Here is a 14,599-nt window from a genome sequence, read left to right as displayed (position 1 = left end):
CAAGTGCCACACTGAGTCTTTCCTTAAACACCTCCAGTGACAGTGACTTTACCACCTCCCTGTGCAGTCCATTCCAATGCCTAATCACCCTTCCTGTAAAGAAATTCCTTCTGATGTCTGACCTGAATATCCCCTCGTCTGCCTTGAGGCACCACATCTTCTCATCCTGTCTGCATCCTCTCATCTGCACTGGGAGAAGAGGCCAACCCCCACCAGGCTACTCTCCTCTCAGGGAGTTGTTGAGAGTGATAATGTCACCCCTGAGCCTCCTTTTCTGCAGGCTGAACAACCCCAGCTCCCTTAGCCACTCCTCCTAGAGTTTGTGCTCCAGACCCCTCACCAGCTCTACTGCTCTTTGGCAGCTCAGTGTCCTTCCTGCACTGGGAGGCCCAGAACTGCACACAGCACTCGAGGTCTGGCCTCACCAGCGCCGAGTACAGGGGGACAATCAGCCCTCCTCCTGCCCGTCATACTATTGCTGATACAGGCCAGGATGCCACTGGCCTTCTTGGCCGGCTGGGTACGCCGCGGGCTCCCGCTGGCCGGCTGGGGCTGCGGGAAGGGCCGCCCGCGCTCCGCCTTGGGCCAGCGCAGCCGCCAGGCCGCACCCGCGGGGCCCCTGCGCCGCCGCCGCTGCGCCGCCAGGGGGAGCGCGAGCCCCGCCGCCGCCGCGGGGGGGCTGTCCCGGATGGGTGACGTCAGCCTCGCGGGGGCGGGGCCTGGCGGGCGCGCGCTCTATTTACGGAGGGACGGGAAGAGGAAGTTACAGAGTTGTGGCGGAAGGCCTAAAGGCAGCGGACGCACCGCGAGCAGCACCGGCGGTTCCAGCACCAGCAGCGGTTCCAGCACCAGCAGTGGTTCAAGATGTCTATCGAAATCGAGTCCTCCGAGTATGTATAGCGGTGGCGCGGGGTGGTGGCGGAGGACCCGATGGCCCGGGGAGCGGGGAGGGAGCGGTTTGGTGGCCCCGGCCCTGACCCTGATCCAGGCCCCAGCGGCGCAGGGGAAGGGAGGCGAGACTCGGCGCGGCCCCGAGGCCGTGAGGGGGCCGAGGGTTGCGGGCGGTGCTGGCCGTGCCACGGCCCGGGAGGGGCGGCCCGTGTGTCCGGTGGCCCGGCTGACCGTGCGCTGTGCCTCCCCCGCAGCGTGATCCGGCTCATCATGCAGTACCTGAAGGAAAACAGCCTCCACCGGGCGCTCGCCACCCTTCAGGAGGAGACCACCGTGTCCCTCAACACCGTAGACAGCATTGAGAGCTTCGTGGCAGACATCAACAGTGGGCACTGGGACACGGTGCTGCAGGCCATACAGTCTCTAAAACTGCCCGACAAGACCCTCATCGATCTCTATGAGCAGGTGAGCAAGCGCGGGGTTCCTGCAGACTCTTCTGGTCCGTGTGGAAGGCTCTGTGTAGTATTTTCCACCAACTCTTTACTGATGCAGACTTTTGTCTCTGTGTGCAGGTTGTGCTGGAGCTGATCGAGCTCCGAGAACTGGGTGCTGCCAGGTCTCTGCTCAGACAAACGGACCCCATGATCATGCTGAAACAAACACAGCCGGAGCGCTACATCCACCTCGAAAACCTTCTGGCCAGGTCTTACTTTGATCCTCGTGAGGTATGTTATGCCTTTCTTAAGACACCTTTTCTGCATGACCATCGGCATCAGCAAGCTGCTGATCGCTCATGGCATTATTTCATGTCTTGGGGAGTGGGAACGTGCAGTTTCACAGTTTGATGATTTTACACATTTTTTGAAGTGTTTGAGAAGTACTGCATGACACTTTATCGTGAGGCAGCAGACCAGTGGTTTCGAAACGTGCTGCAGTTGGGAGTTTGGGGATTTGGCCCTGTGTCCTACCACAGGATTACATCTGCAGTTTGCTCTTTCAGAAGAAAACTCTTATGAACATATGAACAGAAATAATGCTATGTAGTAACAGTAAAAACAAGGCATTATTTCTGACTGGTCACATAGGTCTGAAAGTTTATGTGAGACCATGTTAGGTTAATACTTAACTTAGTTAAGGGACTGTTTTTAGAGATCTTTCTCAACCCTGATGATTCATTGCTTTTAAGGTTGGTATTAAAGAGAACAGCTCTTTTGGAGCCTAACAGAAAATTTATATGGAAAGGGTTTCAATTTCAGAGCAACAGAGGTCTTTTTTGGGGGAAAAAAAAAATTAGAACAATTGTCTCATAAAAATAACTTTTCTTTAGGCATACCCAGATGGGAGTAGCAAAGAGAAGCGGAGAGCTGCTATTGCACAGGCTTTGGCTGGAGAAGTCAGTGTGGTGCCTCCATCTCGTCTTATGGCATTGTTGGGACAGGTGAGTCTTGAAAACTATTGTAGTAGCCTATGTATTTAGGTTTTTGCTGAGTAAAAATAGTTACAATGTAGCTGAGTTTCTGCAGCTGTATAAAAGTAGAATTTAAATGTGGCATAGTTTAAATTTTTTTTTATGTGGTAAGGGTTTAGCAGTTGTAGAAAACGTTATCACTCTACCAGTAGAGTTCTTCCAGTAGAATAAATATGCAGTACAGTATGCACTTTGAGAATAACATTCTGCAATGCATATTTTCTGGTGTGTCTTCTGCCCTTTCTCATTCTCATAACGTATTCACTGGTACTCCAGGCAGACAGTGTTTAATATGTTGTAGATCTGTGTTAATTGCTAGCTAATGGTGTGTCTTTCATCTCCCCCAAAGGCCTTGAAATGGCAGCAGCACCAGGGCCTGCTTCCTCCGGGTATGACAATTGACTTGTTCAGAGGCAAAGCAGCTGTGAAAGATGTAGAAGAAGAGAAGTTCCCCACACAGCTGAGCAGGCATATTAAGGTAATGTTTGTTTTTGTGTTTCTGTTGCTTTTTCCTTCCTGTGTTTTATGTTGGGAGATAAGAAATCCTTTGAATGCTTTTTTTCTCCCCACCACCTGTGTTTTTTCCCTATCTTATCAGAAGATAAGATCTTCTTTATCTTTTTATCATCTTTATCATCTTACCTTTTTTCGTGGAAGTTTGAGATTAGGTCTTTTAACAATACTGGGTGCTTATGGTATTTGTGATTAAGATAACTGCATAGTTTCTTTGACTTCACAATTCAGAATCAATCTGTTTACAGGAATTTGCATGGTCCCCTTCTTTATTAGCACAAGGAAGTACTTGTGTCCTTAACTGTTTTTCAAAAGTCATGTGCTGCAACTTAGGAAATCGATTTGTGGTGTTCTGTAACAACTTGCTAAAAATGCTTTATTAGTACTCATTTAGTTTGCCATTGATGATCTCACATTTTTCTTCGGGCTAGTGAAGTTTTTCTTCTGTACTTAGTTGTTATGGCCACTTTTATTTAGAAATAAAAAAATTGACGTAAAAACTCCAAAAACAAACCAACAAACGCTCTCTAAAAATTACACTCCAAATGAATCATCTTGAGAAATTCATTGAACATTCATCTAGAAGATACTGTATATTTACCATCAGAATGATACTGCAATTTTGTTTTAATGTGTTGAGTCTTTTAAATTGCTTTTTAAACTTTGCTTATGTTATTTTTCAAAACAGTTTGGGCAGAAGTCGCATGTGGAGTGTGCTCGGTTCTCTCCAGATGGACAGTATCTGGTTACTGGCTCAGTTGATGGCTTCATCGAAGTATGGAACTTCACTACTGGAAAGATTAGGAAGGTAAGTTACTCCTTATTTCACGCAGAATGACCTTGTCTTGCCAGAGTGCCTAGTTTATTCTTTGAGATTATTTGATTTAATTTCATAAGACTGTGAACCTGAGAACCTGTCTGTTTATGTGATAAAAGTATCAGTCTGGAATATTTATGTGGTGTAGTTGTTTGGTTTGTCATAGATTTCTCTCTGTTAAAACTTCTTGACCTCCCTACGTTGTTGTTGCCTTTAAAATGGTGACAGTGGTAGTAGCCCTGTATTACAAGGCTATGAAGTCTGATTTACAATAAGTTGTAAAATAAAACTGAAGTTAAAAATGTTAATACTTTTGCACTTTGCCTTAGAATAGAATTCCTTGATTTCACTAATGAATCTTCTGCTTTTTTTTTAGGATCTGAAGTATCAGGCACAAGATAACTTCATGATGATGGATGATGCAGTGCTGTGCATGTGCTTCAGCAGAGATACAGAAATGCTAGCAACTGGAGCACAAGATGGAAAGATCAAGGTACAAATCTTTTTGTATCATATGTTGGGTAGAGGTGGTGACCACAAAGATTAGTTTGCAATAGCAGTAATTATCCCATTCTGTATAAACTCAAAGTAATTTTAACATAGCTCAGAAACAGCTATATATTGTCTCTGATGTTTAAACTCATGTGATCTCATAACAAATTAATCACTTATTTGCTGTTTTCTTTGCAGGTGTGGAAAATCCAGAGTGGTCAGTGTCTGAGAAGATTTGAACGAGCTCACAGCAAAGGCGTTACATGCCTCAGTTTCTCTAAAGACAGCAGCCAAATTCTTAGTGCTTCTTTTGATCAGACAATCAGGTAAATAAACCGAGAATGTGCGAGCTACAGTGTGGGAGAAAAGAAAGCAGATTTTTCTCGTTAAGCAATTTATATATAAAATAGTGTAATCTAGAAGGTACCTGTAGGGGTCTCTAGTTCACCATGCTTCTCAAAATACAGCCAACCTTTCAGTTAGGACAGTCTGGCTTCTGGGCCTTGTCCAGTTTTGGTTTTTTCAAGATGCCACTGCCTCTCTTGGGGAAAATCCTGTTTGGATACAGGGAAAGATATTTTGGGTTGATGTGATGATGGGGGATTTTTTTGTTGTTGTTGGTTGGAGTTTTTGGGGTGGGATTTTTTAATATCTCTTGCCTTTTGTACTTCAGCTGTACGCCTTTGGAGGAGGTTTATTACTCCATTTATTCTGGAAAGACATGTTGGATAGTAATGTTAATACATAGTTAATTTTTTTTTGGTGTTAAAATTTAGGTGAATATACCTTCCTTTCTCCTTTCCTCTTTCCCTTCTCTTTTCTCTCCTTTTTTCTTTGAAGGATTATTGCAGAATAGGTTAGAAGTAAGAACAAATATACTTAGAAGAATACTCAATCACTGTTATAATTTTAACAGGCAAGAGGATCCTCATCAAATCCCCTTTTCCTGCAGCTCTTAGCATCTGGAAAGTGTTGATTGTTTGTGTAATGCAATAACTCTGATGCTGCACCTACTTGGTTACTGAATGGAATTGCTCACCCACTTTCACCTATGTTGTCTTGACAGGATTCATGGTTTAAAATCTGGGAAAACCCTAAAGGAATTCCGTGGTCATTCTTCCTTTGTCAATGAAGCTACTTTTACCCAGGATGGCCACTATATTATCAGTGCATCCTCTGATGGCACAGTGAAGGTAAGATGTTCTTTACAAAGGATAAATGCCACCATCAGACTCTTGCTGTCTATTGCTCCTTTGTTACAATTGTTGCAGCCATTGGAAAATGACAATTTGTTACTCCGTGTACAGTCTCTTGCAGAGCCTGTCTCTGCTGCATTTTTGAAATGGGGACGTAAGTGCAGTGCTTACTGCCTGTTCTGCTTAATTCTAGACACAGAACTGACTGTGACACCTCTAGTCCTGCAATGTGGGGATTCCTGTATCTGAAACAATTGCATATCAGCTCCTTCTTTTTAATTTTTAAAACTAATTGTTCTTATTTTTTATACTAGGTTTGGAATGTGAAGACAACAGAGTGCTCCAACACCTTCAAGTCTCTTGGTAGCACTGCTGGGACAGACATTACTGTGAACAGTGTCATTCTGCTGCCTAAAAACCCAGAACACTTTGTTGTTTGCAACAGATCAAATACAGTTGTCATCATGAATATGCAAGGACAGGTATGTGATCTTTCTGGTATCCTTTCAGGTCTCTCTGTCATTTCAAGAATGTAGAAAACCTAGTTAATAACCTAGACCTATCCAAGCAGAGTTAAACCTGGTTTCTCTGGTTTGCTAGCATGACAAAATATTCTGAACTCAAGTTTATAGAACACATAGAGCTCTTGAAGCAATGGAGAGATCTGTGCTCTGAAGGAATTTTTCTTCCTAAAAATTTTTGCCCTAAACATGGTACTGATATGCTGCTGTTTAATGCTGACAAATGTTTTTGGGGGTTTGTCTTTACAGATTGTAAGAAGTTTTAGCTCCGGTAAGAGAGAAGGTGGTGACTTTGTCTGCTGTGCACTTTCACCTCGTGGTGAATGGATCTACTGTGTTGGTGAAGACTTTGTGCTGTACTGCTTCAGCACAGTGACAGGCAAGCTGGAGAGAACTCTGACTGTAAGTTTTAAGCTCTGAGATTCTCCACAGTTTTAAACAGAGGGATATAAGTGTTTATTATGAGGTCCATAGGGAGGAATCTCAGACCGGGGAATCTTTCATCTCTAGCAGACATGATTGGTAAAAATAAATTTTAGGACATTTGGCCACAAAATGTGTTTGTGTTTTTTAGAAGCATTTAATTGTAAAGATTAGGGAAATATTTATCCATCAAGCAAAGACTGAATTGGTTCAGACTTCCTTGAGTGAGAGCATGTCTTGATCTAGGCTCCAGCTAGTGGAGAATGTGAAAAAACTGTCAGATTTAAAGCTATTGGGTTTAAATTTGGTTTAGATTGAACTTAGAGGAATATTGGCTTGAATATCTAAATTTAATGGGGGACACTTAGATGTTGTGGATTTCAGTGGATGTAAACCTTCACCAAACCCTGCCTTGTCCAACAAAAAACTGCTGTGTCACAAAAATTGTAGTGACTGAATTGAACATTGGGGGATATTTGCTCTATGCACAAAGCACCTTAACCCTTCAGTCCAGCTTTCCTCCAGTTGTTTTTTGAAGACAATATTTATCTTGAATTTGCTAAAGCAAGACTCTCCTAATGCATCTTTCTGCTTTCTCTCTAGGTCCATGAAAAAGATGTTATTGGCATTGCTCATCATCCCCACCAGAACCTGATTGCCACTTACAGTGAAGATGGCCTTCTCAAGCTCTGGAAGCCATAGATTGATTTTTCAGCAAGCTCTGAAGCATGCCTGTTACTTGCAGGTTACTAGTGTTTGTGCTTTAACAAGGTCTAAATACATGCAGAGTGTGATACTTGCTCAATTTTCAGTTTGGGTTTCCAGAGAATTACATTTTTACCCACCTAGAGTGGATTGATGCATAAATACAGCATCAGTTAATTTCATATACTTTCGTATTTACTAGAGTAGTTGAAGCAACTTCGGTGAGAATGCTTTTTCTGCCTCCTGAAGTCAATACTCTTCCTACATTGTTTGTGAAAGTTCAGTGAGCCAGCAGCTGTTCATGCTTATGAGTGGTTGCTGACTTCCTAGAATACAGGAAAATGTTGTTTTGTTTTGGTTTTTTTAGTGAGATGTGGAATGGAACGCTGTGTCTTCCCCACTGCTGAAACAGGAATAGTTTCCTGGAATGCACATGATGATATGTATCATCAGCTAGAAGATGGGGTCATTTCTAGGCCATTGGGTTTTGCTGTGTTCAATTTTCACTATCATTTTTCCAATTATATTGGAAAGTAGTGTCACAAATCTTCCTCAGAATGAAACTATCCTTCCCCATCTGCCAGCACTTCCTAATACAGACTGTAAACCTGCTTAATGTGGCAGTGAGATACAGTCGATTTTGTTTGGGGATTTTTTTTTTTTGTTTTGCTTCACTTCCAGACTAAAAGGAGTTGTAACCGGGGCCTTCTTCCTATAATGAAAAATGTTTTCAGACCAGCTATAACTGAAACAGGCTCCAGGGGATCAATATTTTAAAACATGCAAAAATTGGTTTACATAGGCTGAGTTCCTAGTGCTGTGATAATGCTTTAAATAATTATTTTTATGATTTTTTTTTTTTTTAAATTTCATGTCTGTGGACCTAGCTAAGGTTATACTTAGGTCCCACAAGATGATAAAAAGATACTTGCAGACTCTTCAATTTGAAGCACATGATATTTTGTTGAGAGATTCTGGCTAATGTACACTATTCTGAATGTGCACCAGAATCTTCTAAAGTCTGACTGTGTCTTTTCTAGGATGCAGAAAAATGAGGTTTTTCCTGTAATGATGAATCAAATGCATGTAGCTTTGACTATGCTACACTGTGTTATGTCCTCATGTATCTCATGTAGAATGCTTTCCTACTGTAATCTTTCAGACAGTAATAACTTGTCTTCAACTTAATAAATTAGTTCCACTTTAAATATTTTGTCTGTGTCTTTAGTGGTGTGGGGAAATAAAAAGTTCAGCTGGAATTCTCACACAGTACCTTTGTTACACGTGTAGTGTTTGGTTCATTGTTGAGCTATGATGTCTGAATTCCCAGGTTGCTTTTTACTTCCTTAGATATGCTAAGCAAGGGCGTTTTTAGATAGTAAGAAGTGATTATTTTTCCTGCCTGAAGTCTTTGACAAGCTCCATAGGCAATTAGTAATTCTGTTAAAGGGGAGGATCTTGACAAAATATTTTTAATAGTGCTTTCCTTATGGTAGAGATGCTCCCATCCCTTAAATATCTTTGTGACCCTTTACTGATCTCCAGTACAACTCTGTCCCCTTTTGTATGGGAAGACCCAAAACCAGACATAGTATTCCAGGTGTGTCCTTTCTCTTGATGAGTAGCTGGGAAGGATTGTGTCCCTCCACTGCTGGCTACCAGGACCCCATTTTGCCTTCCTTCCAGAAAGATGGCTCATGTGAGCTTGGTGTCCACTAGGGCATTCAGGTTCCTTCTTGGCTGTTTTCCTGCTGAGTGCCCCCCTGCAATGCTGTTGTATTGGGGTGTTCCTCCCCTGGTGGACGACTTTGCACTTCCCCTTGAATTTCATGAAGGTCTTGTCAGCTCATTTCTCCAGCCTCCCCAGTTCCCTCTGGAAGACAACAAACCTCTGTTTCATCAGCTACTTCTCCCTCTTCAGTCCCATCTGCAAACTTACAGAACCCTGAGGCAGTACTGACCCTGGGGCTCTGCCTCCAGCCGGGATTTGTTTCTCTCATCACCACCCTCTGGGCCTGCCATTCAGCCAGTTTTCAACCCACTTTACTTTTCATCTGCCCCTACTTCAACACTTCCTCTGCATGGATCTTATGGGAGACAGTGCCTTACAGAAGTCCAGGGACAAAATACTCACTTCTATTTTGCACCAGGTCAGTCACTGCAGTGTAAAATTTATCAGGAGGGTTAAGCACGGCTTCCCTTTGGTGAATCCCTCCTGACATCTTCTGATGGCTATCTTGTTCTTGATGTGCCTGCAAATGGTTTCTATGTTGAGCTGCACCATTACCTTCCAAGCAGTTGAGGTGAGGTAGACAGACTATTTCTTTGAATCCCGCTATCTTGCCCTTCTCAAAGACAGATGTGACATTTGCTTTCCACCAGCTTTTGGGCACTTTTCCCAAACACTGTGATCTATCAAAGATTGTCGAGGAGGGCCTTGCAATGACATCTGTCAGCTCCCAGAGCACTTGTTGGTGCATCCTATTGGGGCTCGTGGTTCTGTGTATGTTCAGTTTGCCTAAGTCTTCCCTGACCTCATCATCCTTATACCAAGTGTACATCCCCCTAGCTCCAGACTTTCCCCTTGATCTCTGGAATTCTGAGAGCTCAGGTTGTCATTAAATAAGACTGAGGCAAAGAAGGAACTCAGCATCTCAACCTTTTCCATGTTGTGTTTAACCAGATGCCTCATCTAATTCTGTAATGCCCCCCTATTTTCCCTGTCCTTTCTCACTTTTGTACTTACAAAGACCCTTGTTACCCAGTTAAGCTTTAGCTTCCATTAACTTCATCCCTAAATGCCCACACATCACATCTCTGTACCACCCAATATACCAGCCTTGGCTACACCCTCCAGATGATTCCTTTTTGTGTTCTAGTTTAGCCAGGAGTTCCTTGTGCATGCCTACAGCCCTCTTGGCCATTTTTGCCTGACTTTCTGTTCACAGGGATGGACTGCACTTGACACTGGGGGAGGTGAGCCTTGAATATGAACTAGCTTTCTTGGCTTCTTCATTCCAGAGCCTTAGCCCTTGGAGTGCTTCTAAGCAGATCTTTGAAGAGGTTAGTTTGCTTTTATGAAGTCCAGAGCTGAGAACTTGCTTCTCATCCTAGTCCTTCCTCTCAGTATCCTGGACTTCACCATGTCATGATCGCTGCAGCCAAGGCTGTTTTTGTTCTTGACGGTCCCAAAAAGCATTTTGGTTTTGAATACAAGATCCAGTAGACAACCTCTCCTTGTTAGTTCCCCTATCAATTGACGCACTCCATGAGCCTCCTGGATTGATTATCACAGAATTGTTCAGGTTGGAAGGAACTGCTGGAGATCACCTAATCCACTCCCCGACCAAGGCAGGGTCACTTAGAGTAGGTGGCTTTTGAATATCTCCAGAGAGGGGTAGTCTATGTCTAATTCCAGTGCTCTGCCACCCTCAAAAGTTCTTCCTCATATTGAGGTGACCTCAGCCGCTTCCCCTCAGGGCCTTTCACCATCTTCATTGCTGTCATATGAACACTCTGTAATGGCTTAATGTCTTTCTTACACTGTGGCACCCAGACCTGCCCCAGCACTGGAGGTGAGGCTGCCCCAGTGCAGGGCAGGATAATCCCCTCTCTTGCCCGGCTGGGGATGCTGTGCCTGATGCGTTCCAGGACATGGTTGATCCTCCTGGCTGCAAGGGCACACCAGAAAATACTCACCCATAAACTCTTATCTTGTTAATTTGTCCCTGAGTAGAGCTTGATATGTTCCAGTTCCTCTCTCATGTAAGCAGAAACTCCCACCACCTTTCTTCTCTGACATTTCTCTGTCCTTTCTAAAGAAGACATACTCATCCATGACAATATTCCGGTGATGTGAGCTATCCCACCATGTCTCACCATTGCAGTGAGATCATGGCATGTATTTCTAGTAAAGGAAAACCGCTTGGAATATTCATGGAGTCCTCATGGAGGTAAAAGTAAACTTCACTTTATTTCTATCTTTAGCACACTCTCATAGGGTCCTACAGGGTTCATGCAGCTTAACAAGCTACTGTTGGCTAATACATTTTGTTCCTTTCCTTGTACACAACATCATTGTTCTTCTTCATTCTCACTGCTCCAGGAAAGTCTCAAGGACACTGTCCTTGGAATTATCATCTGGGTTGGAAGCTGGGTTGTGCAGATGGGCTTTGACTAAAGTATCATGCCCTTGCTCTGTTAAAATGTTCTCTACATTCTAGTTCTTGTTTATTCCCCATTCTGCATCTGTTTGTATACAGACACTTCAGGTTTAATCAAAGCATGGGGTTTCCTGGAAGGGATGTGAAAAGATTCACCGTGGCTATAAGCACCCATGATGTGTCTTGTGCTTTGGTCCTCAGCTCCAGGAGCAGCTAAGGAACATCCATCTCTGCACTGGTTGCTATGACCTGCTCTGCAGGAGGATGCAATGGCACATTTGCATCCTACCTCCCAAGTCCTTCAGTTTAAAGCCCATCTCACCCAACTGGCCAGTGTGCTGCCCATGATTCGTTTTAGCAAGGGAGACACTCTTCCCCCATAACAGGCTAAAAATAATAAAAACACAACCCACAGTTATAAAAGCCAAAACCTTCTCAATGGCAGCAGTCACCAACCCAGACATTGATCTGCACAGTGTCTGCCTCTGGCTGTCCTGATTTCTCTAAAAAGGTGGACAGATGAGATCACTTGGGCATGGGGATGACCTGGGATGTTTTTCACCTGCTTTGCCATGGCCTTATAGTCTTCCTTGATCCCACCTATATTTTGGATTGTGGTGTCATTAGTATCCATATGAAGAAGTGATGGGGGTAGTGGTCTGTGACAGGTCAGGGTCAGCAACACCATGGATCCCGGTTCCTGGAGGGCAGGGTACCACTCACAACTCTATCAGGCTGTCAGATGGACAACTCAGTGCCCACTACAACCACCTGATGTTTTTTACAATAATCATGATACACTGCTGGTGAGGTTCTCTTTGCCCTGCTCATGGACATCTAAAGCCTTCAAAGCATCAGATCTGCATTTTTCGTCTGCAAGTTGAAGGGTGGAGATTGAAGTGGATTGAAGTGCTTTTGTGGGTCACCAGGGTGCAAGGTGCCTCAGGCTCAGTGGTATCCTTTGTAGGTATGTGGTTCTGAACCCACTTACCTATCTCTGCTTCACCCCCTCTAATACTACACAGCCAACTGACTGTCTCTTGGCATTCAGCCACCTGTTGCAGCTGGTCATCCATCTGTACATGCTTTGTGCAGGTACCAGCCTTTTCTTCAGGAGAAGTATCTGGGCATCCATTGAAACTTACCACTTGTACTGACACCTCCTTCCTCACCAGGTTCATCTGTGTGGGAGCATCAGCCTCCTCAGAGGCTGTCTCAGTAGACACATTGGCTTTGTCTCTGGAATGCGCACCATTGCGGTAGAGACCTAAAGCACTTAGCACTTATCTGAGATGTAGAGCTACTTTTATATTATTACTATTACTATTATTGTTATTGTTATTATTATTATTACTGCTGCTACTACTACTACTACTACTAATTTTAAAATGTGTTTTCCTGACACCAGGGTAGTTGAAGTCCTATTCTTTGGGCACTGTAACAGTGCTTATTTTACCCCCCAAAAAACAATAAGCCTAGTATTTGTTTATGTGGGGTTTTCAAAAAGAGTGGCTTAACTCAAACCTCACTTTTCTTAGTGTGCTTTCCTAATGCTCTGAGCAGGAATCAAACATGTCTTCCCAGGTGAAGCTGTTAACGAAAAATCATAGGGCAAGTTGATTGCTTGCTTGACCTTGTATCACACTGCAAATTCAGAACAGATTTGGGATGATTGAGTTTACACCCCTGTGTTGGGTTGCAATGCAAGATGTAACCAAAAGTATGTATTCTATCACCATCTGTTAAAAGCAAGTGGGGCAGTGCTCTTTATCTCTTCCATGTCCCATCCTCCCTCCAGGGGTTATCTCTTCTGTTAATGGGCCAGCTGTTAAAACCAGATGTGGCAGTGTTCTTTATCTCTTCCACTGCCCGTCCTCCCTCCAGGGGGATCTGTTAATGGGTTGATAAATAACTGATAAAATTACATCATCCCATTGTGAGATGCTCCACCCAGGTGGAGGAACCAAACATTCTTACCTGGACATAATCTGAGATTCAGAACAACCCAGTCAACCTTTCTCCACTGGATTCCCAGAGGAAGTCCAGAATGTTCTGCATCACCACTGGACCTTCAGAGGAAAATTACACCCTTCTACAGGATCACTACTTCAACAGAACCACATCTGCCACTGCAGGAGGACTGCAGCCACCATTTAATTGGACTGCTACCAACACCCTGATCAACAGGGTGTCAGGTTGCATTCTGTCAGTGGTTTTTTTTTTCTAACTAGTGCATTTTTATTTTATTTTCCTAGTAAAGAACTGTTATTCCTATGCCCATATCTTTGCCTGAGAGTACCTTGATTTCAAGATCATAATAGTTCAGAGGTGGGAAGGTTTACATGTTTCCATTTCAAGGGAGGTTTCTGCCTTTCTTAGCAGACACCTGTCTTTTCAAACCAAGCAATCCCCGGGCTGAGCCAACCTCTTTTGCTGCTGCTGAATAGCAGGTGTTCAAAACTATGGGAAGGAGAGGACCTGTAGTCTAAGGGCTCTGAAAGCAGAAGCAAAAATGAGAGTAGGCTCTTAAACGAGCCTGCAGTAGGTGTTCTGTTCAGCAAATCTGTGCAATAGTGGAGCTGCTAGTTTGATGGGGAAAAAAATGAAATCCTAAATGCCTACTGCACAGTGAAAAGAGTAAATGTAATAGACTATAATAATAGACTAAAATATAAGCTTGATCATATGAATTAGGTGGTGTTGAAACACTGGAAGTAATTGCAAACTCAGATCACAACAGGTCAGGTTACTATACTGGTAGTTACAAAAAGAGCTACTTTGTGCTACTGTATACTCAATTTCTACAGCTGTCCATTCTGTTCATTTCCCCAAATTAGAAACTGTATCCCACAAAAAGCAACAAACAAGAGAAAAGCCTCTTCATTTTTCAGCGGCACAGAACATCAAGCTGTTTGTTCTAATGTGTGATACCCAGAATATTACGGGAGAACAAAGTCCTACTAGCTCTTGCCATCCAGTGCTGTTTGCCAAAAGCTTACTCTGCTGTTGCCAGTATTTGTTTGGGGCACAGATTTTGAATCAGTAACCAGCTCATTTCAAAACAGAATACTAACCTGGTGGTGTTCCCACCTGCCCTTCCTGCACTAGCAGAGGGTTCTTCTCTGGACTGCTGTGCTAAGACTTCTAGAGGCATCTCCTGGTCAGCCACCCTTCTCCTGGAATCTGGACCAGGCCCATCAAGCATGAAGAATTGTCCACTGCCTCCAGAATACGTCAAGAATATGATCTCAACTACACCAATGTAGCTATGGGTGTGATAAAAGGAAAACTAGTGTTCCTGAGAAGTAAAGTCTATGGAATGTTTTTTTTTTTTAATGTAATACACAATCATCTGAAGCAAAATCACATCCCATTGTCATGCTCAGGGCTGTGACTGGAGTGTTGTTTGT

At 43.5% G+C, this 14,599-nt stretch overlaps 1 protein-coding gene across 1 annotated transcript; it reads left to right on the top strand.

Annotated features, from left to right (window-relative positions):
• The first annotated feature begins 644 nt into the window (after positions 1 to 644).
• Positions 645 to 8,234, top strand: SMU1 (SMU1 DNA replication regulator and spliceosomal factor). Its single transcript, XM_023944253.2, has 12 exons — positions 645 to 890; positions 1,146 to 1,356; positions 1,464 to 1,616; positions 2,219 to 2,329; positions 2,709 to 2,837; positions 3,561 to 3,680; positions 4,066 to 4,182; positions 4,380 to 4,507; positions 5,248 to 5,374; positions 5,692 to 5,859; positions 6,148 to 6,300; positions 6,925 to 8,234. The coding sequence occupies exons 1-12, from the start codon at positions 865 to 867 to the stop codon at positions 7,021 to 7,023; spliced, it is 1,542 nt and encodes a 513-aa protein (XP_023800021.1). The 5' UTR covers positions 645 to 864; the 3' UTR covers positions 7,024 to 8,234.
• The last annotated feature ends 6,365 nt before the right edge of the window (positions 8,235 to 14,599 follow it).

Source organism: Cyanistes caeruleus, chromosome Z (assembly GCF_971803275.1).
Source record: "Cyanistes caeruleus chromosome Z, bCyaCae1.hap1.1, whole genome shotgun sequence".
NCBI classification, from domain to species: Eukaryota; Metazoa; Chordata; class Aves; order Passeriformes; family Paridae; genus Cyanistes; species Cyanistes caeruleus.
Note: the sequence above shows the minus strand (reverse complement) of the source record. Positions and strands in the feature narration are given on the sequence as shown.